The following is a 25535-nucleotide window of genomic DNA, read 5'->3' on the forward strand; positions in this document are numbered from 1 at the left end:
TCATAGTTCAAAGAATTTTATTCATACGGAAAGAAATTAACCAAGCAGAATTTTACAATGACTTTTAATAACAAAAGTTCCAAGGCTAGTAGAATACATCCTTATAAGTGAAATTCATTTAAAAACTTGAAGTTACTCTATTGTTTACTTGTGGTATGCTAATAATAATAATAGTAAGATATATTTTACCATGTGCCATTCATGACGTGCTTTGCATAACTTATTGAATACACTGAATAACTCCAACATTGAGAATATTGGTACCTCAACTTTACACATGCACTAGCTGAGATGCCCTCTCTATCACAGCGGAAATCAGAGTCTAGGTAGCTTCATAAAATAAATGGAGTATTTCCCTTGTCTGATACCCTGGAAAAATGTACATGGTATAAAAAAGAACAGTTTCTTAAATGTTTGAATTCACTGATAAAAAAAAAACACATTCTTCCAAGAAAAAAAAAATTCCCTATTTTTCCAAGGCTAAGCATTTCTCACTACAACTCTCCTTCACAGTCAAATATTCTTGAGTCAGAAGATACTGACGTTTTCCACTACCATCGAAGGGCCTTTGCCCAGAATTACTCAAATTTCAGTGGTTTGCTCCCTCCTTCAGATGAGTTTCAAAGCTTTCTATTGACACTAGTGGAGCATTGTTTGCTTATGTCGACTCAGTTTCTCATACAATTTTATGTAATTGAAAAAGAAATCTACAGGACACTTTCAAAAGCCCCATTTTAATACAGGTTAAATTTACATAGTGTAAATAGGCAGGGTTCGTTGATCCCCGATAGTATCTGGGGTCCACGTTTGAACAGGCACCGCTGCCAGGGAAGCGCTGACCCCCCACAGGGCTGCTTCCTGCCTCTCCCCTTCTCAGCCTTTCAGCCACTTCCAAGTCACATGGGATTGAAGCTGGGTCTTCTTGCCTTGGGGGTCTCAGTCACTGTCACTGTCCTCAGAGGAGGAACTGACCAGAAGGTCCCAATAGAGGACACTCATTGAGACCTGGGGACCCCGCCCCTCAGGCTCCCTTGAGAAGTGAGGGCTCTGAGCGGAAGCAGAGCTTTCAGGAGGACGGGATGTGGGAGGCGTTCTGAACCTGGGGCTCTTCTGTCCCTCGTCCCCTCTCATGAAGGTGACACTGCCGGGCCTCCCTGGAACATGAATGGGTGGTCCAGGCTGGAGGACGGGGCAGCCCTGGGCTGGGCCCAGGAAAGGTGAGCTGGGTGAGGGCTGGAGGTTGACTCTGGGCTGCAGGATTGCTGTCTTGGTGGCTGCTGTCTCTGTGGTCGCCTTGGGTGCCTGTTTGGATCGAAGTCCAGTTGCAATGCAGGGAGGCTGGAGTGTCTGCACAGCGCCCACATCCGGGAGCTGAGTTCTCAGTGCGGGGGTCGGGAAGGAGCTGAGTCTTGCTTTCTTTGCGGGGTTCTGGAAAGTGTGGGTGGGGACGGGCGCAGGCTCTTTGCCTGGTGCCTGGGTTCTGGAGTCCTGGCCACACTTTCGTCTGACTTGCTGTGGTCTGGGCTTTGCATCTGCATCAAGATGTTTGATTTCTGCCTGGGATTTAAGGCCAGGGCCCAGGGCAAATGCCTGCACGGCAGGCTGGAGAGCACCATGGGAGGACACGTCAGGCCTGTTGGCTGACGGCCTGGCACTGAGAGTAGGGGTCTGGCGGGAGCTCTGCAGAACAGGGAGCAGGGCGGCAGTAATGTCCCCGCCATGACCCTTGGTGGGTCCACAAGTGCTCAGTTGAGGTCGATCGTTGTGACCCGAAGAGCAGAGTAATCTCATCCCGGGTATGTTGACAGGCGGTGGACATGCGGACACAGGGCCCAGGACAGATCTCTTCTTGGTGGTGTGGACAGGCAGTAGCATGGTAGGATGCTACGGGAGAAAACATCCCACATGAGACAGCTCAGCAGGAGAACTCCCAAACTCTACGAAGCAGGGAACTCACATGTCAAACCACATCACAACAGAAACTGTGTGAAAATGAGAAGCAAGCTGGGACAGAGGAAAACGGACAGGCTGCCGTGAGAAACAGAGGAGGATAACAGGCACTGGGATTGCGTCTAAATCAGGATCAAATATAGGGAAGACTCTACAAAAGAGACAGGACATAGGAAATTAAACGTCACAGAAAAGGATGTACACGTGGTCACTGAATATATGCAGAATTGTCACTTCAGGAATAGTGTTGGGGAAAGATAGCCTACCATTCTGTGTGCTGCGACTATCACATAGGAAAATTAAAACTGTATGTTGTCTGTTGTTAATATCAAGGGAATGTCAATTCCCCAAACAATGTGGAGACTGGAAATGGCACAGCTCCTTTTGAAAGCAGATATAAGAACATGTATAAAAATGAAGGAGATGCTTTATCTGCAGCAGTATCCCGAAGGCATCTGATCAGTCACTCCCCACGGGCACTGAAATGCGCCCAGCAGCATTTGCTGGCCAACTTGCAAATAAAGGTACAGAAACCGACATTTTAATAAAGAAGCTGCAAACTGGAGTATGCAAAGTCCTCAGGTAGCGCAGTTCTCCTGCAGGGGAGCCTAGGCCTAAAAATGACCCCCACCCATGAGGGGCACAGAAGTGAAGGAATCAGGGGACCCAGAGGAGAAACAGAGCAGGGGCTGGGGGAGACTCACCGTCAGGAATGAACAGGCTTCTTCCGCTGGCTCCATCCAGGCTTCCTGCGTTTTCTCTTGGGGAGTCCTGGGAAATGTCTGCTTCAGAGCTTTGTTCTGCTGCTGCTGGGGCCTGCGGAAGAAATCACGTTCACTGTCTGGACCCGCCTGACCCTCCTTGTCCACACCAGTGACTGGGAACCAAGCACCATCCCAGAGCCCAATCCTAGCCCTTGCTTTGGGTGAGGGAGGCATTCAGGCCTCTGTGAACTCTGCCAAGATGGCCCCTTCTGTCATCTCAGAAGCAGCCCCACTTACAGGAAGCCACCTGCCATGCCCCAGCTTCCCTAAGTTCATTCAGGCCCTGGTGCTGCTCTGCCTGCCACGGGTAACATCCCCAGGTCTCCCACAGCCCCTGCCCTCTAGAGACTCTCAGTGCTGGGATAAGCTCGAGTACGGACCCTGGAAGGCAGGGGCCACCGCCCACCTCCATCTGGAGCTTTCCTTGTGTGCTTAGAGAAGGCTGCACAGAAAGAGTAGGGGAGACACCAGCTCCTGAGGCGCCGACCTCACGGATCGTCCTTGACCCTGCAAAATCCTTACCTTGGACTTTGCTCCTTTTCTCTGTCGTTCCTCGTAAAGGGCCCTGGAGCCTGGGGTAGCTGGGCCTTTGCTGGTTTCAGGTTCTCCTTCTCCTGGTGTGAGCCCAGGGGCTGCAGAGGAAGGGCCCCCCTCCGCCTCGTAATGGGGCAGGTCTTGCTCCTGGCTGAGTGCCCAAAGGCCCCGCAGTTCTTGCATTTCACCTGCAGGTGGAGGAGGACAGAGAGCAGTGAGTCAACAGCAATCACAGGCACCTGCGAAGGTTCACGCAAGGCCTGGGTTTTGGAGATGGATTATTTTAGGAGGGGGACATAGGCCCATGGGCTGTTGGTTGCCAGGAAATTCAAGATATTGTCGTCCTCCCCAGAGCCCGTTTAACAGGGATCCCAGGAGGAAGGACGCGCGTATCTGAGAGTGAAGATAATGAACCGGTGTTGAGGACTCGGCAAACACCAGGCTGGACATGACACTGGACAGAGAATGAGGCTGCTCCTCAGACTCCGAATGGGCCAATGTGCTAGGGAGGAGAGCACAGACCTGTCAGCCTGAGTCCAGTGGGAACACCTAAGTCATAATTATGGTTCCCATGTTTAAGCCCACTCTCTGGGGCCCATGGAGACACCTTGGTTACCAACATTTTCAAGTCCCCACTGACCCTGGATTCCTCCTCTTCTGCTGGGGGAGTCCTCTGCCCCATGGGTCCCCTCTGCTGCTCCTGTGGGTTCTTGGCTCTGGGGGGCCTCTGAGCCTGATGATGGACAGAATGAGCGGCCATCTGTGGCAGGTCCTTGAGCTTCTGATCAGTCTTCTTCATTAAAGGGTTGTTGGATTTCCTAGTCATAAGAAAAAGAGAAAACATTACACAGACACCAGACGAAAGTCCCTCCTACCCCTATTTACCCAAGCAGGGATGGAGGGACGAACTGGCCACTGAGTCTTGCCCACTGTAACCTGGTTCTCTGTGAACCCAGGTCCAAGCTGTGCTATTCTCTCCCAGCCTGACCTACTCCCAGAACAGGACACAGATTTTATAAACCAAAGGCTGCTTGATTTCTAGAGGGTGAAGTGAGATTTGCAGCCTTGCATAAAAGTTTTCTGGGCTCTCAGTTTGTGTGCAGTCAGTGCCTCAGAGGTGAAACCCTCTGACAATATCTGTCAAAGCCAAGACATGAACAGACAACAACTCCTGATATTTTTCCAGCTAGTTCCAGAAAACCCACTATTTTCATCGAATAGCTTCTCACTCAGAAAACCAACCAGAAGCTCAAAGCTTTGCAAAGTTTTCATATTCAACCTATGGACACTCATGACGTTGCACATGAGACCCCTGTGACCACACGCCACTCTTCACACAGAGGCTTTCACAAAGCCAAGCGAGGAGCAGCCCGCTGAGGATCCTGCGATGCTGACACGTATGTGCATGTTCACACCAGGCTTCGCACACATCACAGCCCTTGTCATGGGGGGACACGAAAGATGGAAACCTCCAGGCATGTTCAGCAGAAACCTTGAGCCCACAACAAGAATACAACAGGAAAACAGTGCTTGGGGAGTCCCCCAGGCCGTCCCTAACTTACTCCCCAATACTTGTCTTACCTCTCCTCTTGGTATCCAGGTCTCTGTGAAATTGTGGGGGGCCGGTCCACTGAAGCCTGGCATTTTTCACTGGAGACACAGCGGGCGGTCGGATCCTCTCCTGGCTTCAGAGGAAATCGCAGAAGAACCTCCACAGAGGCAAGAACAACCCACTTCTCTGTCATCAAGTCAATCTAATGCGAGAAAGGAGAATGGAGAGGCAACCTGAGTTCTGCAGGCCGGAGGAAGCCTTGGCAGAGGACAGGAGGAACCCCCACCTTCCTGAGATTTTGAAGGGAATGCTGGACAGGCGCACATTGCGGTGTTTTTTTTTTCTTTCTTTCTTTTAAAGAAGTCATTATGTGAAAAAGATACTTGTACACGCATGTTTACAGCAGCACAATTCGCAATTGCAAAAATATGGAACCAGCCCAAATGCCCGTCAATCAGCGAGTGGATAAAGGAACTATGGTGTGTGTGTGTGTGTATCTATCTATCTGTCTGTCTGTCTATCTGTCTATCTATCTAATCTGTCTATCTGTCTGTCTGTCTATCTATCTATCATCTATCTATCTATCTATCTATCTATCTATCTATCTATCTATCTATCTAATCTGTCTGTCTGTCTGTCTGTCTGTCTGTCTGTCTGTCTATCTATCTATCTATCTATCTATCTATCTATCTATCTATCTATCTATCTGACAGAATACTACTCAGCCATAAAAGGAAGAAATTAATGGCCTTCGCAGCAACCTGGATGGGATTGGAGACTATTATTCTCTGTGAATAAATCAGGAATGCAAAACCAAACACCTTATGTTCTCACTCATGCGCGGGAGCTAAGCTATGAGGACGCAAAGGCAATCTCACAGTTCTTTACTCCAGAGCTGGTGAGGAGTTTGCTGATGACCTTCAAATGGCACCTTCAAAGAGCGACAGCCCAGGGTACTGGGAAGTGCTGCTGTTCCCAGATGGGAACTAAGGGGCGGTGGCGGTGGCATTTTCCCGTGTCCCTTTGAGGAATTACATATCGATTTTAATGGGTCAGTGCCCGTGTATGGAGGGTGTGAAACTCTGAATATGAGTCGGTCATGGATGGGGAGCCTGCTTCAACCTTCCCCCTAGGCTTAGACTCCCCCCATTCCACCTGCCTCCCAGGTGACCCCGCAGCTCCCATACTCACATCTCTTTGTGGGATCCCACACTGCTTTAAGAACTGCTTGCCCTGTTCCATGGAGAGAGTGTTGGGGTCCATCACTGCTGGTCCTGCCCGAGGGATTCTCTTTCCCTGTGGAGGGTAGAAAATGAGACGCTGATTCTTTCCTATCCCTGAACTCTCCCAGGTACAGGATGCAGTCAGCCCTATCTCTCTGCTGTGTCCACCGTGTCCCTAGGAGTAAACTCACACATCCTGTCATTCAAACTACACGGACGCATCCTTCCTCTGCCAGTGACATGACACCAGTGTGAATGAGAAAAGCAGGTGATCCATTAAAAGAATTGTTCACTGGACTTAGCGTGTTTGATATGTATGCAATGCAGGTCCCTTCTCTAGAGACCCTCATAGTATACCACCAAACATCTGGAAAAATTGATCGTGGAATTGGCCTCAAAGAAAATTCAATATATTAGAAAACTGGATATTTTAACCATCTGTACACCCTCCTTGTTAAAACTAGATGTACCTACAGTTTATAAGTTCTTTCTAATATTAAGGATGTTTTAAACTATGAAGCACATTCCTTGAAATTTCTGAAATCAAACTCCTTAAGATCAAACAAGATATTCAAGGGAAACCATCAAGTGCTAAGAAAATACAAAATAAAGCACTTTTATGTCCAAACTGATGAACAGTGCAAAACGTGGGTTCAGGGGAAATGTCTTTGTCTAAATGACCACAGTACTAGGGAAACAGGAGCATAGGAGAGTGAGGGCGACACCATTTAGAAATCAACTCCATCTGAAAACTAGTGAGGCACAGTCCTGGCCGGTCACCACCCTGGTCCTGAGACGTTTGCGGCTGAGGAAGCAGCTTAGCAATTTATATGTAAATTTATATGTAAATTATATATATGTAGACATATATATAAACAAATGTAAAGATATAATAATCATAATTGTATAGAACTAATTTTAGTACATAGTGTACTGCCATACAATTTCATAGCCACCTCCTATTGTTATTACATGGAGCTCAAGTGTTGCAAGTATTTGCTGAATACACTCTGTGACGCTAATCATCTTTATGTAAGTAGTTCATCTCTCCAGTAAATTGCATATCATAATAAAAAGTGGCCGGGTGCAGTGGCTCACGCCTGTCATCCCAGCATTTTGGGAGGCCAAGGTGGGCAGATCATCTGAGGCTAGGAGTTCGAGACCAGCCTGGCCAACATGGTGAAACCCCGTCTCTACTAAAAATATAAAAATTAGCTGGGCAATGGTGGGTGGGCGCCTGTAATCCCAGCTCCTTGGGAGGCTGAGGCAGGAAAATTGCTTCAACCCGGGAGGTGGAGGTTGCAGTGAGCTGAGATTGTGCCACTGCACTCCAGGCTTGTGACAGAGCAAGACCCTGTCTCAAAAAAAAAAAAAAAAAAATACAGTATATAATACATATAATATAAAAAATACAAGATACATTCTAATCAACATTATATGTTGATTAGTAAGGCTTCCAGTCAATCGTAGGCTATTAGTGGTTAAGTTTTTGGGGAGTCAAAAGTTATACACAGATTTTCAAGTGAGTGGAGGGTTGGCATTCTTAACCCCTACATTGTTCAAGGGTCAAATATATATCCAAAGGATTTAAATCAGCATATCTATGACATATCTGCATTCCATGTTTAATGCAGCATTGTTCACAATAGTCAAGTTATGAAATCAAACTACATGTTCATCAACAGATGAGTGGATAAAGAAAATGATGGAACACTGTTTAGCCTTTAAAAGAAGGAAGTTCTGTCTGCCAGAACGTGGATGGACCCTGAGGATATTTTGGTAAATGAAATAATCTAGGCACAGAAATACAAGTACTTCACCTTCTTACCTATATGTGGAGTCTAAACCTCTTGAACTCATAGAAAGAAGAACGTTGGTTACAAGAGGGGGGGGGTCGGGGAGATTAGGAAGATGTTTGTCTTTTCAACACAAAGGTTCAATTAAACAAGCGTAAATGACACATTTTTCACATGATGGATGTGGTAATAAGCGTGATTCCATCATTCCACATTGTATATATGTATCATGACATCATTTTGTTCTCCATAAATATATACACCTGTAGTTTGCCATTATACAATAAAAGTTTTGTTTTTTTTTAATTATAATCCAGTTCTTATATCCCATGCTGGTTCTGAAGTAGAACTCCTCTTTTCTTTTTTTTTTTTTTTTTTTTTTGCGAGGGAGTCTGGCTGTGTCTCCCAGGCTGGAGTGCAATGGCACGATCTCGGCTCACTGCAAGCTCCACCTCCTCGGTTCACGCCATTCTCCTGCCTCAGCCTCCCGAGTAGCTGGGACTACAGGCACCCGCCACAACGCGTGGCGAATTTTTTGTATTTTTAGTAGAGATGGGGTTTCACCGTGTTAGCCAGGATGGTCTCGATCTCCTGACCTCGTAATCCACCTGCCTTGGCCTCCCAAAGTGCTAGGATTACAGGCGGGAGCCACCACGCCCGGCAAACTCCTCTTTTATCAAGAGAAATTGTTGGCCGAGCACCGTGGCTTACGCCTGTAATCCTAGCACTTTAGGAGGCTGAGGTGGGTGGATCAAGAGGTCAGGAGATCGAGACCATCCTGGCTAACACGGTGAAACCCTGTCTGTACTAAACAAAATACAAAAAATTAGCTGGGCATAGTGGTGGGTGCCTGTAGTCCCAGCTATTCGGGAGGCTGAGGCAGGAGAATGGCGTGAACCCAGGAGGCAGAGCTTGCAGTGAGCCGAGATTGCGCCACTGCCTGGGTGACAGAGCGAAACTCCGTCTCCAAAAAAAAAAAAAAAGAAATTGTTGACAAATCCACAGACTATAACTTCCTGTAAACACAGTTACTAATTCTTGCCTACTGCTTATATGCTGAGTTACTAAAATATTTTCTTAATTTCGATTATTATTGATAGAGGATGGTTTTTCACCATGTGTAAGAAATATAACTGTTGGGGCCGGGCGCAGTGGCTCACGCCTGTAATCCCAGCACTTTGGGAGGCTGAGGCGGGTGGATCACCTGAGGTCGGGAGTTCGAGACCAGCCTGACCAACATGGTGAAACCCTGTCTCTACTAAAAATACAAAATTAGTCTGGCGTGGTGGTGCATGCCTGTAATCCCAGGTACTCAGGAGGCAGAGGCAGGAGAATCGCTTGAACCCGGGAGGCAGAGGTTGCGGTGAGCCGAGATTGCACCATTGCACTCCAGCCTGGGCAACAAGAGCAAAAGCCCTTCTCAGAAAAAAAAAAAAGAAAGAAAGAAAGATAACTGTTATATACCACTTGTTAATGCTGCAAAAGGTTTGCTCTGTGTGGGTATATAGGGGTATGTAGTTTTATAACAGGTATTCAGAAAAATAGTTTTTTCTGACATTTTAAAATTGAATTCCTCCTTGTTTTTTCAGTGCTATTATTTTCCAATTCAAAATTACTACTTCTTTAATTATTCATTACATATGTTTGCTGTGAGTTTTTTACCATTAGAGTATATCATGTTGTGCTTTAGCATTTACTTATGCATAACAAATATGCTTTAAATAGGCACAAGGTAAGAATTCTTTCTCTTGAATTCTGTGACAGCCACATAAAACATACTGCCAATTGGTAGCCTTGGGTCATGGTTGAAAAATACTCCTTTCAGGGCTAATACAGGTTTGCACAATATGAGTGTTTTGTTCACAGATTGTTTAAAACTAGGATCCCCTACTATTTGAATTACATGTTACCACCTTTTCTTTGATAAGGAATCCTGTTCCTTTTGTGTTCTGGAAAATTATGGTTCTGAAAAATCCTAAGTCTGTTCAACATAACTATTACTTTTGGTGTAACATTAGGTTTTTCAATGGGAGATAATTATTTACCTACTATAATTAATTGGAAACCTACAATTCTTTATATCTTACAGATACCTCTTGTAAATGTGTAAACAAAGATTTGCCATCAAAGGGGAAGAGCAATATGGGAGAAGCATTCTACACGGTGAAGTTGGAGAGACTTGAAAGCCATGACACTGAAGGCTTGTCCTTCCAGGAAGTTCAGAAAAATACATATGACTTTGAGTGTCAGTGGAAAGATCACGAAGGAAATTATAAAAGAGTACTTATGTTGCAAAAAGAAAATCTCCCTGGTAGAAGAGATAAATGTGACAGAAGGGCTGCAGGAAACAGGCTTATTGAAAATCAGCTAGGAGTAAGCTTTCAGTCACATCTGCCTGAACTGTGGCAATTTCAAGGTGAAGGGAAAATTTATGAATACAATCAAGTTGAGAAGTCTCTTAATAATCCAGGAAAACATTATAAATGTGATGAATGTGGCAAGGTCTTCAATCAAAACTCACGGCTAACAAGTCATAAGAGAATTCATACTGGAGAGAAGCCTTACCAGTGTAATGAGTGTGGCAAAGCCTTTACTGTTCGTTCAAACCTAACAATCCATCAGGTAATCCATACTGGAGAAAAACCTTACAAATGTAATGAATGTGGGAAAGTCTTCAGTCAACCTTCAAACCTTGCAGGTCATCAGAGAATTCATACTGGAGAGATACCTTACAAGTGTAATGAGTGTGGCAAAGCCTTTAGAGCACATTCAAAACTACCCATCAGTTTATCCATACTGGAGAAAAACCTTACAAATGTAAGGAATGTGGCAAGTGCTTCACTCAAAATTCACACCTTGCAAGTCGTCGAAGAATTCATACTGGGGAGAAGCCTTACAAGTGTAATGAGTGTGGCAAAGCCTTTAGTGTTCACTCAAGCCTAACTACCCATCAGACAATCCACACTGGAGAAAAACCTTACAAATGTAATGAATGTGGCAAGGTCTTCAGGCACAATTCATACCTTGCAAAGCATCGGCGAATTCATACTGGTGAGAAACCTTACAAGTGTAATGAGTGTGGGAAAGCCTTCAGTATGCATTCAAACTTAACTAAGCATCAGATCATCCATACCGGAGAAAAACCTTTCAAATGTAATGAATGCATCAAGGTTTTCACTCAGTATTCACACTTAGCAAATCATCAAAGAATTCACACTGGAGAGAAACCTTACAGGTGTGATGAGTGCAGCAAAGCCTTTAGTGTGCAATCAAGCCTAACGACCCATCAGGCAATTCATGCTGGAGAAAAACCTTACAAATGTAATGACTGCGGTAAGGTCTTCACACAAAATTCACACCTTGCAAGTCATCGGGGAATTCATTCTGGAGAGAAACCTTACAAGTGTGATGAATGTGGTAAAGCCTTCAGTCAAACATCACAACTTGCAAGGCATTGGAGAGTTCATACTGGAGAAAAACCTTACAAGTGTAATGAGTGTAGCAAAGCCTTTAGTGTTCATTCAAGCCTAGCTATCCATCAGACAATACATACTAGACAAAAACCATACAAATGTAATGATTGCGGCAAGGTCTTCAGGCAGAATTCATACCTTGCAATTCATCAGAGAATTCACACTGGTGAGAAACCTTACAAGTGTAATGAGTGTGGCAAAGCATTTAGTGTACATTCTAGTACCTAGCTACCCATCAGGTCATCCATACTGGAGAAAAACCTTACAAATGCAACGAATGTGGCAAGGTCTTCTCTCAAAATTCACATCTTGCAAATCATAGAAGAATTCACACTGGAGAAAAACCTTATAGGTGTAATGAGTGTGGGAAAGCCTTTAGTGTTCGCTCAACCCTAACTACCCATATGGCAATCCATACTGGAGACAAACCTTACAAATGTAACAAATGTGGCAAGGTCTTTACTCAAAATTCAAACCTTGCAAAACATCGAAGAATTCATAGTGGATAGAAACCTTACAAAGGACGCTGGGCCCATGCCCGGCGTGGCTCACGCCTGTAATCCCAGCAGTTTGGGAGGCCGAGGTGGGTCTCGAGTTCGAGACCAGGCTGGCCAACATGGTGAAATGCTGTCTCTACTAAAAATACAAAAATTAGCTGGGTGTGGTGGTGCACGCCTGTAATCCCAGCTACTTGGGAGGCTGAGGCAGGAGAATCGCTTGAACCTGGGAGGCGGAGGTTGCAGTGAGCGAGATCATGCCATTGCACTCCAGCCTGGGCAACAAAGGTGAAACTCCGTCTCCAAAAAAAAAAAAAACCTTACAAAGGAGTGCGGCCAGTTCTTCAGCACAAATTACTTCTTTCACAACATCAGAGAATTCATTCTTGAGACAATTCTTACAAATACAGTGACTGTGGCAAACTCCTGATGAGTTTAAGCATTAGCAGACATCAGAGTTCAAATCCTGTGAATATACTATGTATGACAGAAGCTTTATCCAGGTCTCAGAGCTCAATAGGCATCAAAATATACATCTTTGAGGAAATCACACAAATGTAACATGCATGCTGAGACTATTACTCCTGGACCACAACTGTAGGTGAGGATTCATAGGAAGAGTAGAACTCAGTCTCTAGTTTCCTCGTAACCCTCTGATATTATATACTTCCACATAATCAGAAATCCAAATGTGTTAAAACTCATTACATGATACATATCAAAGGTTTTAGGATGTTTGGAAATGGCCAATTACTTTCAGCTTATAAAATGTTTTGTTGAAGTATTTAAGATTTATTGAAAAGGCTACTATTTATAACTTCCAACCAGAACTTTGCAATCTGCTGATATTATACATGATTATACACCTTACATGGTGTTGTTCGGGAAAGAATCAAAGGATGGAAGAGCTCACTCACTTCATTAGGTGAGGATTATTTCTCTCCAAGCTCCTGAAGAAGAAAGACTCTGCCTTTTAAAATTAAATATAGTCTGAATTAGAGAGCACTTGGAAAGGGCAGAGGATGATGAACTATGATGTCACTCATCATCCTTATTGCACTGCAGGTGCCCTTCTTCTGACAGAAGAGCACTGTGGGTATGGAAAGAAATTCTCTACTGGCCGGGCACGGTGGCTCATGCCTGTAATCCCAGCACTTTGGGAGGCCGAGGCAGGCAGATCACCTGAGGTCGGGAGTTCGAGACCAGCCTGACCAACATGGAGAAACCCCATCTCTACTAAAAATACAAAATTAGTCAGGCATGGTGGTGCATGCCTGTAATCCCAGCTACTCAGGAGGCTGAGGCAGGAGACTCGCTTGAACCCGGGAGGCAGAGGTTGTGATGAGCCGAGATCATGCCACTGCACTCCAGTCTGGGCAATAAGAGTGAAACTCTGACTCAAAAAAAGAAAGAAGAAAGAAAGAAAGAAAGAAAGAAAGAAAGAAAGAAAGAAAGAAAGAAAGAAAGAAATTCTCTACCAATAGACCATGAAATAGAGCCAGGAAGACACTTGGATTTTTATTAGAGGAGAGTAATAGCTTATTAAGGACTGTTGTGTGGTACAAATAATGCAGAAAAGTGGAGGCTACCTTCTCCATCAAATGCCAATAGCTGTTGCATAGCAAAGATTGATTTTTTTTTTTTTTTTGAGATGGAGTCTTGTTCTGTTGTCCAGACTGGAGTGCAGTGATGCAATCTCAGCTCACTGCAACCTCTGCCTCCTGGGTTTTAGCAATTCTCCTGCCTCAGCCTCCCAAGTAGCTGGGATTACAGACATGTACCACCACGCCTGGCTAATTTTTGTATTTTTAGTAGAGACGGGGTTTCGCTATGTTGGCCAGGCTGGTCTCGAACTCCTGACCTCATAATCCACCCGCCTCGGCCTGCCAAAGTGCTGGGATTACAGGCCTGAGCCACTGTGCCCAGCCGGCCGAGCATAGGAAGTTTAATCAAAGTAACCAGAATCCCATGTTTGTTACTAGGATTTACATTAATTGCTGGAATCACATTTTGCTACTATTTAAGAATGCATCATAGATTTAATGTTTTAACTAATAAAATTTGATGTATTTTATAAGTATGAATGAATCATTTCTTGCCAACATAGTTTTATCCTACCTCAGTAGCATACTTCATAACAGATAACAACAGTGCACCATTAAGCTATCGAAGGATCCAGAACAATGATTTCCATTGTTGGATCAAACAACATATAATTTTCAGAAACTAAGTGTATTTTATTTTTTTTGTTTGAGATGGAGTTTCATTCTGTCACCCAGGCTGGAGTGCAGCAGCGTTATCTCGGCTCACTGCAACCTCTGTCTCCTGGGTTCAAGCAATTCTCCTACCTCAGCCTCCCAAGTAGCTGGGATTATAGGTGCCTCCTACCATGCCCAGCTAGTTTTTGTATTTTTAGTAGAGACAGGGTTTCACTATGTTGGCCAGGCTGGTCTCAAACTCCTGACCTCAAGTGATCCACCTGCCTTGGCCCCCAAAAGCTCTGGGATTACAGGTGTGAGCCACCATGCCCAGCCCAGAAACTAATTGTATTTTGTACTTGAATTATTCTCTCCACACTCTGCCTTGGGATACTTATGTGGTATAATGAAAATCCCATAGAAAGGATATTTCAGACTCTCACACCCTGAAGTCTGCATTGCTGTTGATGCATATGCACAGTATTATTATATTTTTGCATGTCTCTTTCTTGCATGCCAAATAACACCTATGGCATTTATCTTGATGTACCTGAAGTGAAAATACAAGTATAGTAAAAATATGACATATTAGGAAACAAAAAAAATGTGGGGAATATGGATAAAAACAACATCTCTTTTTTACCCTTGGAATGCTTAGTGGCAATTGGAAAAATTAATATATATAAATTTTCTTTTAAGAAAGAACATAACACATTCAGATTTTTTTTTTCCTGGCAGATAAACTACAAAGTTTATATGTTCACCCTCATAACATTTTGATAATTTGAACTTGTGACCTCTCTACTGGAACTGTATTGAACTTCATCTAAAGTTCGGTTGAGAAGTGTTATGAGACTGTTTATTACATAATGTGGGTTTCTGGGGAAAGCTGGGTAGACTTCCAAAGCTGGTCCAAAAATGGCTTGAGAGCCCAGATAAGCAACTTGCTTGGTGTGTTGTGGTTGATAAAGTGTGGGGATGGGTTAGAGGAAGCTTTGTGTGGTTTGAACGTCCATCTAGTGACAAAGGAGGAAGCACTGAAGCATGATCAGTTTGACCAAATGGGCAGAACAGGAAGTGCAGAGCTGTAAACGTGTTAGTAGTACAACACCACAAAATGGAGACTGATGCTAGTACACTGAATTATTTACTCAGGAAACTCCTGAATTCTTGGTTTGGGAAGACCCCAGTTTTCTTTTTTGTTTGTTTGTTTTGTTTTGTTTTTTGAGACGGAGGCTTGCTCTGTCACCCGGGCTAGAATGCAGTGGCGTGATCTCGGCTCACTGCAACCTCCACCTCCCAGGTTCAAGTGATTCTCCTGCCTCAGCCTCCCGAGTAGCTGGGACTACAGGCATGTGCCACCACGCCTGGCTAATTTTTGTATTTTTAGTAGAGACAGTCTCGCCATGTTGGCCAGGCTGGTCTCGAACTCCTGACCTCAAGTGATCCACCCGCCTCTACCTCCCAAAGTGCTGGGATTACAGGTGTGAGCCACCACGCCCTGCCCTAGTTTTCTTCATAGTAATATTCTACATTTATTTTTCCGCTGTACCCATAGGACTCATTAAAAATAACACAACTGTTGAAAATGTTTTTGAAATCCTGTTTAGTTATAATGCCTAAGATGTTTTTATACTAACTCAGTGAAAATCTGTGGAAAAGTTTATTACATAATAAATATGATTAAGCAGTTTTACTGGAAGGGCATTTCTCCAAAGGCTATGGAAATGTTATTTTCAGTTTATGGTATTGAGCAATATATTTCATGGTTTATGTTCAAGTGTAATAACATTACTTTTTATTTTTTAATATGATTTTCCCTTTTATTTTTTTCTTTCATACATTGTAACCCAGATGAAACGTTTAATATTTTGTTAAAGTGAAAACTATAGGGTGTATATAAATAAGGGTGTTGTTTGGAGATAAAATTGTGTGACATGAAAATGCACATAAGACAATAGCAGGTATAAACTAGGTTCTCTATAAACATGAAAAAAGGGTATACCTGTGAGTCTTTAGTTCAGTGAATGTACTGGGATGGTACGTTAGAAATACTGGAAAATTGAGGCCGGGTGCAGTGGCTCACGCCTGTAATCCCAGCACTTTGGGAGGCTGAGGCGGGTGGATCACGAGGTCAGGAGATCGAGACCACGGTGAAACCCCGTCTCTACTAAAAATACAAAAAATTAGCCGGGCGTGGTGGCGGGTGCCTGTAGTCCCAGCTACTCAGGAGGCTGAGACAGGAGAATGGCGTGAACCCCGGAGGCGGAGCTTGCAGTGAGGCGAGATCGCGCCACTGCACTCCAGCCTGGGCGACAGCGAGACTCCGTCTCAAAAAAAAAAAAAAAAAGAAATACTGGAAAATTATTCTTTAGGCGAAAATAAATCCAATTGTCATGTGGTGACTATTTTCCACACTCTGTTATCCACATCTGATAGAACGTTAAGAAACAGAAAACAAAAAAATAGACCCAATATAGATTAAAATTTTAAAATAAAAAGTACTGTGTCAAGTTCCCTTCAGAATGCCCATAAAGTGAATTTGAAATTACATGATATTTAGAAATTATTGACTTAACATATTTTGATGCAAAGAAAGATTATGTCATAGTTGTTTGTGGTTAAGTCATTTCAAGTGTGGAACGGAATAACAAATATAAGCAAAAATAATGCAGTTTATCTCTATTTTTAAAAAATTCACATGGTTTAAATCAGCAGTTGACTGGGCACAGTAGTTCACTCCTGTAATCCCAGCACTTTTGGAGGCCCAGGCAGGAGGATTGCTTGAGGTCAAGAGTTGGAGACCAGCCTGGGCTGAGACTCCCATCTTTACAAAAATATATATTTTAAAGAACAATAAAGCAGCCCTTGGTGATCTAACTTATCGGGGGCCTTAACCTTCCCATGAATTGAGCACAGGCTTGACTCTTCCACTGGGGAGAATGGGGATTTGAAATGCAAAGGAGGTTCTGATGGGCTACTGCATTAAATTGCATATCCGTCCAGGTAGGGCGCTGCATTTCCCATTCTACTTTGCATCATCCTCAGAGATAATTTCAAGACATTTTAGTTAAATTAAATACATTTTAATTGCAGGAATTCCTGGATCCAATCGCTGTGCCCTGTGGATTCTCTATTAACATCCCAGTTCCCAGACCGAGATCCCGGATTCCCAGATCCTCGTTCCTGAGCTGCAGGAGACTCCCTAGCAGAACTGGGTCCAACCCGCCGGCAAACAATTTTAACATAAACCGTTTTCAACTTGGTAAGAGGAAATCATTTTGGTTTCTATCGTAAGTGGTCCACGTTAAGTCTATTCTTTCACCTTAAAACTGCTTCAAATTGGAACGCTGCTCCCGGAGACATGGTGAACACTCCAGCCTTTCCAAACCGGGAAAAATGAGACTGCGGGCTAGGGAGGCTGAGGGAAGCGCAGACCCCGCCCCGGCTCCGCCCCAGCGTTTCGTCGACAGACCCCGCCTCTCCCCAGGCCCCGCCCCCAGGGTGCCCAGGCTCTTTTCCGCGCACGCGCAGTTTTCTGCAGTTCCGGAAGCGGATCACGTTGGGTGCAGGTGACGCAGCTGAACGTGAGTGTCCCTCAGTATGGATTAAACTTGCGAACCGCCGTGCCCCGTTTCCGCAGCCAGTTCCCGGGCTCGCTACAGACTTTAAGATCCCCGCACCGCGCCCTCCACCCCAGGTGACTCACGGTGTGGGTTCGGGGTCGCTTCTCTTTGGGTTGAAGTCGCTCTGAGGCTTCTCCCTGTCTCCGGCCTTTCGCGTCTTCCTCCCGCTTAAAAACCCTTTCCTGACCCCTCCTCCCGCCCCCGGGATTTTTTTTTTTTTTTTTTTTTTTTGAGACAGAGTCTCGCTGTCGCCCAGGCTGGAGTGCAGTGGCGCGATCTCGGCCGGCCCGCCCCGGGATTTTTAAAGTCCTCACCCGCGAGGTGGATTCCCGCCCTGGGCGTCTCCCAGCCTCCCCCCTCGTCGGCCCCTGGAGCGCAGCGCCGCAGCCCCGGTACCGGGGAGGCCGCGTCCTCTGCCTGGCCCTGGCATCCTGCAGACCCCACCCCTCTTATAAGGCGCCTTCGCCCCCCACCTCCCTCCTCCTCTTGTCGGGCCTTGCTGCTCCCCAGGCCTCCCCTTCGCAGTCACCGCTTCTCCTGAGCCCGCGCTGGAGAGGTGCCTGGGGCCTGTCCTGTGACACCCGGTGTTCTTGCCTGCCCAGCTCCAGCCCCTGGAAAATGCGCTCATCCAAGATGCAGGCGTCTTACTCCAAACCCTCCTGTGAATGTGTGGACCAAGGGGATTAGCAGATAGAAAGGGGCAGAGACAGAGAGAGAAGTAGAAAAACTGAGAGAAAAGAATGAGGGAAACCCGTAAACAGATGGCAAAGTAGAGGATGGGTGAAGGATTTGCAGATAGTAAGAGAAGGAGCTGAGAAGGCAGAAGGAGGAAAGCAACTGGAGAAATGTAGAGGAAAGCTCGATGTCCAGAGTAATGAAGGACAGCAAGGTAGGGAGAGGGGCAGAAAGGGGGAGGCTCCTCAGACAGAGAGTCCGGGAGAGGAGGAGGGATTTGGAGCCAGGGCAGACAGAGCAGCGTGTTGCTGGGACAGCAAGAGGGGACAGCCGGTGACAAGGAGAGCAGAAGGAGAACCACAGCAGGGGGAGGCCTGGGATCTGGGGGTGCCAGAGAGTGGGGCAAGAGGTGTAGCAGGGAAGAGGAGATTTAACAGAGGGAGCAGAGATGGGAGAAGAAAGAGGCAGAAATATAAGGAGATTGGGGACAATGAAAAGATTGGGGAGAAAGAGGAATCAGAGTTGAAACAAGGCCCCAGAATGGGACAGAACAGGTGCAAGAGGAGGAAGAAGGGGAGAAACAGCAGGAGATGAGAGGGGCTCAAAACGACGCGCAAAGAACCAGGGAAAAAACACAGAAAATAAAAAATAAGCTAATGTGAGAATGAGAGCTATGCAGAGAATGAGGGAGGGAAACACACAGTATGGAAGCAAGAGAGGGACCCTGAGTCCAGGTGAGTGGTACATTGATTAGATGTGATGATTACGTTGTTACATTGGTTTCTGGGTTTATAATAATGCAACACATTTAAAACATGTTTACTTAAATTGAGCAGTTGCAAATGAGAATTGAAGAAACTCCTTTATGTAAAATGCGTAAGACGTGCGTTTGACAATTATTAGTATTAGGGTATAGCTTCATTTGCAATCACTATTCAAACCAGAGGGCAGTGACTTCGCTCATTTAGTTTCGAGTCCACCTACTTCCCTTTTCCTGGAATAGGGTAGGGTGTGGGCCAGTGTATGAGCTAAGAGGAAAAAATATTTTTGCTTTATTTTCCTTCCTGTCACACTCAATACAACAGTGCACATTCTACACAGTGTCTCACCTCCACTCACGAAAATGTGTGCGAATTTCTCCCACCAACAACCCATTCTCTATCAGACACTTACTGAGTGTCCTATAGTTTAACTCAATTCTGAAACTCTGTACCTGGAGTTAGCATCAGATCCCACTGATTGAGGCTCAGTTCCACAAAATTGCCCCCACACCAGGCGGCAGTTGCAAGTCTCACGTTGGTACCTGACCTTCTGAGCGACCAGCTATACACTGGGGATTCCCTTTACATCCCCCTCCCCGCCACCTCAGGTTCTATTAATTTGTGAGGGTGGCTCAAAGAACTCAGGGAAACACTTCACTTAGTTTACACATTTGTTATAAAGGATATTACAGAGGATACAGATGAACAGTCAGAAGGAAGAGCTGTCCTAGAAAGTTAATCAAAGCCGAGGAGGGGTTAAGAAAACCACAGTATTTATCAGGTCACTCAAAAGTATAAGTGACAGTTACCACTTGCATACTGTGTCTGAAGTGAGGGGCAGTTTTAGACTGAGCTCTGAACCTGTAGCACCTCGTCATGCAGTCTTTTTTTTTTTCTTTTTGAAACAGTCTTGCTCTGTTGCCCAGGCTGGAGTGCAGTAGTGCAATCTTGGCTCAAGGCAGCCTCTGCCTCCCAAGTTCAAGCGATTCTCTTGCCTGCCTCAGCCTCCCAAGTAGCTGGGATTACAGGTGTGCACCAGCACACCCAGCTAATTTTTGTATTTTTAGTAGAGACGAGGTTTTGCTATGTTGGCCATGCTGGTCTCGAACTCCTGGCCTCAAGTGATCCTCCTGCCTTGGCCTCCCAAAGTGCTGGGACTACAGGCATGAGCCACTGTGCCCGGCCCATGCTATCTTGTAGATAACATCAGAGTGGAATGAAATTGTAGGACCCCTGCCTCACCACCCCCCCCACCCCCCACCCCCCGAGCTGGGAGTCCCCTGGGAGTCCCCTGGTAATTGTGGGAAAAGCCACACACACATTTTGGTGACTAAAGGTGAAGTATTCTGTGTTTAGTGTGAGAGTGGAATGTAGAGTTGGTTTTTTTCCTATCTCAAAGACTAAAGGAAAAGACCTCCAAGTGGCCCACCCACCTGTCAGGACCTGTGATCTCTACTCAGTAGTGACTGGGAATGGCCTGTTCCTGCGTCTGTCTGCTGCTGGCCCTGCAATTGTGCACCACGTGCCAGCCTCACTCACAGTCTCAGGACAATATGCATGCCATCAATTTTAACTTTTTTTTTTTTCTTCACAATCCGTAAAGCTTTCAAAATTTTAACTTCAAGGGAATTCATCCCTGTACCCAGGGAGTGGTGTTCTCCATTAAGACACATACACAGGGCTGGGCACAGTGGCTCACACCTGTAATCACAACACTTTCAGAGGCCAAGGTGGGAGGATTGCTTGAGTCCAGGAGTTCGAGACCACCCTGGGCAAGATAGCAAGACTCCGTCTCTACGAAAAATAGAAAAAAATAAGCTGGATATGGTGGCTTGCACCTGTGGTCCCAGCTACTTGCAAGGCTGAGGCGAGAGAACCGCTTGAGCACAAGTGCTTGAGGCTGCAGTAAGCCATGTTCATGCCATCACACTCTAGCCTGGGCAACAGAGTGAGACCCTGTCTCAAAAACAAAACACACACACACACACACACACACACACACACACACACACACAGAATAAAGTCTTTTTTTCTTCTACGCTCCATCTTTAAAACAAAAAATACTCTAAATTGGCCAGGCATGGTGGCTCACGCCTGTAATCCCAGCACCTTGAGAGGCCAAGGCAGGTGGATCACTTGAGGTCAGGAGTTCGACACCAGCCTGGCCAACATGGTGAAACACCGTCTCTACTAAAAATACAAAAATTAGCCAGGGATAGTGGCACGCGCCTGTGATCCCAGCTATTCGGGAGGCTGAGGCAGGAGAATTGCTTGAACCTGGGAGGCGGAGGTTATGGTGAGCCGAGGTCGCGCCATTGCACTCCAGCCTGGGTGACAAGAGTGAGACTTCATCTCAAAACAAACAAACAGACAAACAAAAAAACCCAAAAAACTCTAAACTGCCTTTCACTCTGTAGTAAGTACTCCTCTTCTATGCTCCGTTTAAGAGCACAATACACTACAATTTTTTTTTTTTACTTTGTGTTCAATTCTTGCCTTCAGTCCTTGCTTGAACTCTTGCTTGAGTCAAGCTCTCATACCCAACATCCCGCTGATCCTTTTTCGTTTACCAGTGATGGCTCCATTTGAAATTCAATGTTTAATTTGCTGTCATCTTTCCATTCCTATCAGTAGCATGTGGCACAGTTGCTCACTTTCTCTTCTATTTTCTTGGCTTTTAGGACATCTCGTTAAGCTTGACACATCTATTTGTTGTAATTTTTTCTTGTTGCCTCCCTGATCACTTTATGCTTTCCTCTTCTTGTGTCTCCAGAACTTTCTGTTCTCTGAATGTGGGCTTAGTCCTCCAGCCACTTTTTTTCTCTGTCCACACTCGTTGCCTTTCCTTATCAACTCAGCTCATGGCTTTGAACCCCACATGCACAGCTTCATGTCACCTGCAGGCCTCTCCTGTGAACTCTAGATCCTGCGTCTAGGCCTCCCAAAGTGCTGAGATTACAGACATGAGCCACCGTGCCTGGCTAAATTTATTTATTTATTTATTTTTTTAAGAGAAATGGGGTCTCACTATGTTGTTTAGGCTGGCCTTGAACTCCTGGCCTCAATTGATCTTTCTGCCTCAGCCTCCCAAAGTGCTAGGATTAATAGTGTGAGCCACCACGTTCAACCTCTACCTTTTGTTTCTGAGGCCTGAGATTGGCCTGCAATCCACAGAGACGTGAGGGAGGCTGTTCTCTGTATGGGGTTTGGTCAGGGCTTGGTCTGTGCCCTGAATGGGGGAGCTCAGTCCTGCCCATCTCCCAATTGCTGCAGCGTGTGTGTGGGCGTCTCCAGGAGGAGAGCAGGTTCTGAAGAAAGGGGTCAGAAACTCACTTATTGATCTTCCTATAGGAGCTTCTTGTCCTGCATCACCCTGGTGCAGTGGGCAGCTGAGACCATCTTTCCACAGGGGGCGGTCTTCCCTGTGTGTGTGTGATTGTGGCATAGGAAGGGGATGTGTTGATTCTGAGCAATAAACAGCACATTTTGGATATTCAATATTGACTTCTAAAGGCACTTTACTGTTACCTAAGGAAGAACCCTTGAAGAAGAGGAAGCGGAAAGAAAGAGAAGTCCGGCATGGCCCTCACCCAGGTAAGGTAATATTATCAGTGGGTTGTTCTGTCTCTTATTTCTTCCTGAAATGTCATTCTTTGAAGTTGGGAATCTTCTGAGTCTGAAGCATCCTGCCTGACAGGTTTGCTCGCACTCATCCGTGCCTTCCCTCAGTCCCTCTCATCTTGCTTAGATTCCGTCCCTCATGACCCAGTGACATGAACTTGGGAAGAGGCTGCACTGGGCATGCTCCTGGGAAGGGCTCACACCCAGACATGGGTGGAGATGGGGTGAGGGTCCCGTGGTGTCAGTGCTGTTGGGCAGCAGGGATTGTTCAGGGGCCACATCTGGATGCACTGTCAGCTCTCTGTGGAGCAGGATTAGAGCAGCTGCACGTGGAAGTCACATGTTAATGTGCACAAATACCTGCTAAATTATGTAAAATAAGGCTAATAAGGGGAAATTTTTCTGGCTCATTTACATTTGAAGCTCACCAAGTGAGTCACTGTGTTTCTAACCCCAAACTCTTATTAATGACTGGGAATGGAATGGGAATTTTAGACTGACAGACATCAGTGACAGAGGGTTCTTTCATCCTATCATCTATTTTAATACATGAAATCAACCTAAATGGAAAATGCAGGAGAATCATTGAACTATTCTCAGAAAACCCATACAATGGAGACTGGTGTTTCTGCAGGGACCCTTGTGCCACTGGTGCTAGGTGACAGTGGTTATTATTTTGTTCGGTTATAGGAGCAGGACTTCTTTCCCATTAGAGAGGATAGAACCACATTCTTGTTTTACCAATTATTATTATTATTATTATTATTATTTTTTGAGACAGAGTCTTGCTCTGTCGCCCAGGTTGGAGCGCAGTGGCGCGATCTCGGCCCAATGCAATCTCCGCCTCCTGGTTTCACGCCGTTCTCCTGCCTCAGCCTCCCAAGTAGCTGGGACTACAGGAACCCGCCACCATGCCTGGCTAATTTTTTTGTATTTTTAATAGAGACGGGGTTTCACTGTGTTAGCCAGGATGGTCTTGATCTCCTGACCTCATGATCCGCCTGCCTCGGCCTCCCAAAGTGCTGGGATTACAGGCGTGAGCCACTGCGCCCGGCCTGTTTTACCGATTATTAAATATTCTATTTGTTGTATTTATTTATTTTGAGACAGAGTCTCACTGTGTCGCCCAGGCTGGAGTGGTGCAGTCTCGGCTCACTGCAACCTCTACCTCCCAGATTCAAGCAATTCTTTCGCCTCAGCCTCCAGAGTAGCTGGGACTACAGTTGCATGCCACCACGCCCAGCTAGTTTTTATATTTTTAGTAGAGACAAGGTTTTACCATGTTGGCCAGGCTGGTCCCAAACTTTTGACCGGAAGTGATCAGCCCACCTTGGCCTCCCAAAATGCTGGGATTACAGGCGTGAGCCACCATGCCTGGCCCTTCAGTGAATGTTTTGTTGTGACATTTTAGCCTGCAAATTTTGAAAATTTACATGTTTTCATGTTAGGAAATATGTATAGCTCATTCTACATCTTTATTGGAGCCTTCTCTGAATGAGGACAGAGTGGATGTTTTAACTTTTCACTGTTGTTATTACTAAACTGTGTATACGTGATGTGAGTGCGTGTTTTTTTATTAAGCACACATCATGATTTTTTTTGTTGTTTTTTGAGACAGAGTCTCACTCTGTCACCCAGGCTGGAGTGCAGTGGTGCGATCTCGGCTCACTGCAATCTCTGCCTCCCGGGTTCAAGCGATTCTCCTGCCTCACCCTCTCGAGTAGCTGGAATTACAGGTGTCTACCACCACATCCGGCTAATTTTTGTATTTTTAGTAGAGATGGTGTTTCACCATGTTGGTCAGGCTGGTCTCGAACTCCTGACCTCGTGATCCGCCCTCCTCAGCCTCCCAAAGTGCTGGGATTACAGGTGTGAACCACTGCACGCAGCCCACACATCATGATTTTAAATAAGTTTTGTGTTTTTTAGCAATTCAAATTATATCTTAAATATTTTCTGTGCCCTTAAATTTGTTCTCAGCTATCACATTAATGATTTAATAGTAAGAATAGTAACATATTATGGGCATAAATAAATGTGTGTATGTATGTAATTACCTTTTATGAAGTTCCATGTTGTTATTCATGAACTTGTTTCAATTTTGCTCATTTAGATACTTTTCATGTTCTTTTACTTAACTATTTGATTTTTTTTTTTTTTTTTTAGACAGAGTCTCACTCTGTCATCCAGGCTGGAGTGCAGTGGCGCAGTCTCGGCTCACTGCAAGCTCCGCCTCCCGGGTTCACGCCATTCTCCTGCCTCAGCCTCCTGAGTAGCTGGGACTACAGGTGCCGGTCACCACGCCCGGCTAATTTTTTGTATTTTTTTAGTAGAGACGGGGTTTCACCATGTTAGCCAGGATGATCTTGATCTCCTGACCTCGTGATCCACCTGCCTCGACCTCCCAAAGTGCTGGGATTACAGGCATGAGCCACCGCGCCTGGCCAACTATGTGATTCTTTAGGTTTAATTCTTATTCCCAGACACCTGGATTCAGGTGCTTGCTCTGACATTTTAGCTCTTTGACTTGACGCAAGTTTCTTAGAGTGTCTGTCATACATTTATCTGCTAGTAAGATGGGAACAGATCTTTCTCTCGTGGGCTATCATATTCATATACAAGTTAGTACATGCAAGACATTTATTTAGAATAATGCCAGACCGAGAACGGTGGCTTGCACCTGTAATCCCAGCACTTTAGGAGGCCAAGGCAGGTGGATCATCTGAGGTTAGGAGTTTGAGACTAGCCTGGTCAACATGGTGAAACCCCGTCTCTACTAAAAATAGAAAAATTAGCTGGGTGTGGTGGCGGGTGCCTGCAATTCCAGCTACTCGTGAGTCTGAGGCAGGAGAATCGCTTCAACCC

General features: G+C 45.4%; 3 protein-coding genes across 4 annotated transcripts in view; 2 read left to right on the forward strand and 1 right to left on the reverse strand.

Annotated features, from left to right (window-relative positions):
- Nucleotides 1-13866, forward strand: part of LOC129460668 (zinc finger protein 665-like) — a 42766-nt gene extending 28900 nt beyond the window's left edge. Inside the window, 3 exon segments of the mRNA XM_063615536.1 lie at nt 9909-10595; nt 10598-11514; nt 11517-13866. Coding sequence (XP_063471606.1) covers nt 9909-10595; nt 10598-11514; nt 11517-11852 — 1940 coding nt within the window. The 3' untranslated portion in view covers nt 11853-13866.
- Nucleotides 1-17887, reverse strand: LOC129460706 (protein FAM90A27P-like). Of its 2 annotated transcripts, none has more exons than XM_063615622.1 (7): nt 17697-17887; nt 5992-6096; nt 4830-5002; nt 3889-4066; nt 3237-3436; nt 2655-2766; nt 1-1884 (listed from the first exon to the last, which is right to left on the reverse strand). In XM_063615622.1, exons 2-7 carry the CDS (start codon nt 6061-6063, stop codon nt 937-939), a joined length of 1683 nt encoding a protein of 560 aa, XP_063471692.1. In that variant the 5' UTR covers nt 6064-6096; nt 17697-17887; the 3' UTR covers nt 1-936. The 2 variants fall into 2 exon arrangements, with proteins under 2 accessions (XP_063471692.1, XP_055094941.2); XM_055238966.2 differs by lacking the exon at nt 17697-17887 and adding an exon at nt 17313-17385 and having other exon boundaries at nt 778-1884.
- The window catches only part of LOC129460662 (zinc finger protein 347-like), a 20054-nt gene continuing 12047 nt past the window's right edge, over nt 17529-25535 (forward strand). Inside the window, 2 exon segments of the mRNA XM_055238815.2 lie at nt 17529-17687; nt 22583-22643. Of these exon segments, the coding sequence (XP_055094790.1) occupies nt 22629-22643 (15 nt within the window). The 5' untranslated portion in view covers nt 17529-17687; nt 22583-22628.

Source organism: Symphalangus syndactylus, chromosome 13, assembly GCF_028878055.3.
Source record: "Symphalangus syndactylus isolate Jambi chromosome 13, NHGRI_mSymSyn1-v2.1_pri, whole genome shotgun sequence".
Classification (NCBI taxonomy): domain Eukaryota; kingdom Metazoa; phylum Chordata; class Mammalia; order Primates; family Hylobatidae; genus Symphalangus; species Symphalangus syndactylus.